This window comes from Lycium ferocissimum, chromosome 8, assembly GCF_029784015.1.
Source record: "Lycium ferocissimum isolate CSIRO_LF1 chromosome 8, AGI_CSIRO_Lferr_CH_V1, whole genome shotgun sequence".
NCBI classification, from domain to species: Eukaryota; Viridiplantae; Streptophyta; class Magnoliopsida; order Solanales; family Solanaceae; genus Lycium; species Lycium ferocissimum.
In genome coordinates, this window is record NC_081349.1 from 44,446,418 (window position 1) to 44,449,631 (window position 3,214).

General features: G+C 33.4%; 1 protein-coding gene across 1 annotated transcript; it reads right to left on the reverse strand.

The window, feature by feature from the left end:
* Positions 1–537: 537 nt before the first annotated feature.
* On the reverse strand, positions 538–2,739 carry LOC132068578 (basic endochitinase-like). The gene is made up of 2 exons (XM_059462216.1): positions 2,174–2,739; positions 538–1,127 (listed from the first exon to the last, which is right to left on the reverse strand). Exons 1-2 carry the CDS (start codon positions 2,682–2,684, stop codon positions 754–756), a joined length of 885 nt encoding a protein of 294 aa, XP_059318199.1. The 5' UTR covers positions 2,685–2,739; the 3' UTR covers positions 538–753.
* Between the last annotated feature and the right edge of the window lie 475 nt (positions 2,740–3,214).

Here is a 3,214-nt window from a genome sequence, read left to right on the forward strand (position 1 = left end):
TCCTACTCAAATTTTGAAAATATTTCTGCGTTGTTCTCCATTGCCCATCATGTAAATGAATTAACCACTTAAAATATGTCATCTCCTTTTTATATACGTACGCATTAGCCTCAATTAGTTGTAAAACCTCAAGTTGTTCCAATTGAGGATGATGTGTATAATTGGAGGAGGTGGCATATTTTATGAAGTTAGCGTATCTATATAATTGCAAAGATAGCATATATGTATTGTATAATATGCTGATTACTCGTAAATTTTTCTACAGTTTCAGAAAATTATGGAGTAGAACTATACTGTTCTATATTATCTCATGTCTGTGATAGACAGAGGCGGATCCAGGATTTAAATTCTATGAGTTCAATCTTAAGATTTTTTGTATTGAACCACTATTGATAATCAAACTCCTTCTTAGTGAAAAAAGATCTGTGTGAATGGCCAAGTGGCAGGGACATCAATCTATGGTCGATAATCAACCTGCTTCTAGGTCCATTAAGGTCATTTCCTTAAACTCAAACTTTACGAGAAGAAGAAAAAAAGGAAAAAGAAAATGAGGTCTTTTTATTAATTAAAGAGTGGCGCATACACCAAATCTTTTCAAATAAAATGACTTTATAATTAATTCTTCATGTTTTCATTAGAACGAATAATTAGAACTCTTACAACATACTTTGTAGGCAAATATCAGCAAATTAAACTTGCTTTATTTAGGCCTTAATGATGGCATAACGCGAGGGACAAATCCAATAATATAACTCAGACAGCACCCTTAATAGCAGAGCCATAACCAGATTGAACATCAGAATATCTATTCCAAAGCATAACACCTCCATATTTTTGAGAACCCTTCACAAATGGTAAAACTTGTGAGATTAGCACTTCCTTTGGAACATAACCAGTACCAGCTGCTGCTTTGGCTGCTGGAAGTCCAACGAACAATTGCTTTGCAGGAATTGATGTCCATTGATTCCACCTGCTCTTGAAATTCTCTGGGTTGCTTGTGAACTCGCACTGGGGGTTGTTGTAAAATTGGACCCAAACATAGTCAAATAAACCAGTTTGCAATGCATTGTTAAGAAGTTTATCAGGAAAAGGACATTGTGGTGCTGCAGTTAAGTAAATCTTTTTACCTGTCAAAGACATAATAAGTGAATGAGTTAATTTCTGTCACTCTAATGTCTTGAACATCTAGACTGCACCCAAGGAAGTGACCTAGTGATTAACCAACTTACTTTTGAACCATCAGGTTTTATGTTCAAATCTCAAAGGAGGTAAAAATAAATTAGGTGATTTCTCCCCATCTATTCGAGCCTTAATATATAGAGTTACCCGATAAATGTGCTGATGGAAGATAGCAAGTACTTGTGGAATTAGTTGAGGTGCATGCATGTTGGCCATAACACCATGATTATAAAAAATAAGTGGCTCGAACATCTACACTTGATTTCAATCACAAATTCAACACGAATAAGGTGTGTTTGGTTTGACTGAAGTTATTTTCTTTAGTAGAAAGTACCTAGTGTTTGGTTGGTGAGCAAGAATATTTTTTTCAAGAAGATCAAAGATTAATAACAACATTAGTAAATTGGATGTTGTTCATATCAAACTTTTGATGATAATGTTTCAAGTGTAGGTTTGAGCAAATAATATGAAATTCAAAGTTAAGATAGCTGCACTAAGAAAAATGCTTCCGTAATTCACAAGTCAAAGTCATTTTTCTCCTTTTGATGACTTTAAGCATTTTTCTGAAAATGACTTCTTTCGTATCAAACACACCCAAATTATATATTATCAAAAGGGAACCATTAACCATGTTATTCAAGAAAAAGATTAATAACAACATTAGTAAATTGGATGTTTTCATATCAAACTTTTGATTATCTATAATGCTTCAAGTGTAGGTTTGAGCAAATAATATGAAATTCAAAGTTAAGATAGTTGCACTAAGAAAAATGACTTCGGTAATTCACAAGTCAAAGTCATTTTTCTCCTTTTGATGACTTTGAGCATTTTTCTGAAAATGGCTTCTTTCGTATCAAACACACCCAAATTATATATTATCAAAAGGGAACCATTAACCATGTTATTCAAGAAAAAGACATGATATCCATCCCCTTGTCTTTAAGATGTATGTTTAAAAAAAAATAAAAAAAGGTGAAATGAGTGCTTGACATACCTTGTTGGCTATGTTCAGAAAGTTTCCTGGCAAGTGCAACATAATGAGATTCCCCAAGTTCAATATCAAAATCTATGCCATCAAGTACGGCATCTCCAAGTGGCCTAGTAGAGGATTGGCCACCAAGAAAATTGTTCCACAAATAATCTGCAACTTGCCTAGCATCATCATCTGATGACAATGAGTATGTATTTGTACCACCTCCAATGGAAAGCATGACCTTAATTCCCATGCTTTGGCAATTTCTAATGCTATTAGTCAATATTCGGCAACCACCATTTGATGGTTCACAATGGCCAGCTAAGTTTAGCTTAGGAGGTTGGAAATTACCAAAAGAAGATAAAAAGGCAATGTTCACAATTTTGTAAAGACCAGAGTTGCATGTGTCAATCAATTTACCTTCTCCTCCATTTTGGCCCCAATAGGTCACAATATCTCCACCTTCTATTTTGTAGGCTAGGAGAAGCAAGAATGCTGGGATAATGAACAGTGAGGATACCTTAGTGCTCATGGTTTAATAAAAATGAGCCAAAAAGTCACTTGGGAAATGTTCAATTGGATGAGTAATACAAAGCACTCAACATACTATATTTATAGGCAAAAATCAAGAAAGAGTTTGGAAATCTAGAAGGTGTAATTTTTAGGCTTTTCTTCACCTTGTTGGTGAGGGTTTAAATTCCCACGTTATAATCCCCTTCCCCTATCCCCCTATTAATTAAAAAAAAAAAATATATTAGCTCGGATGACCAATTTTTGAACTGCTTGTTAGTATTTAGATCCCCCTATTAATTAAAAAAAAAAAAAAAAAATTAGCTCAGATGACCAATTTTTGAACTGCTTGTTAGTATTTAGCCCATTTTGAATATAATTGAGAAGTAATAATTTTTTTAAGGTGAAAATAAAATTTGGACAAAAAGTTACACCTAGCTAAAATACAAAAAACTCCATGACAAGATGGTGGTCGAAATTTTAACATGTGAAATTCCGGCATACTAAAAATTATTTGAGTTTGAAGTCTACAATTTAAAGTTTAAAGTATAA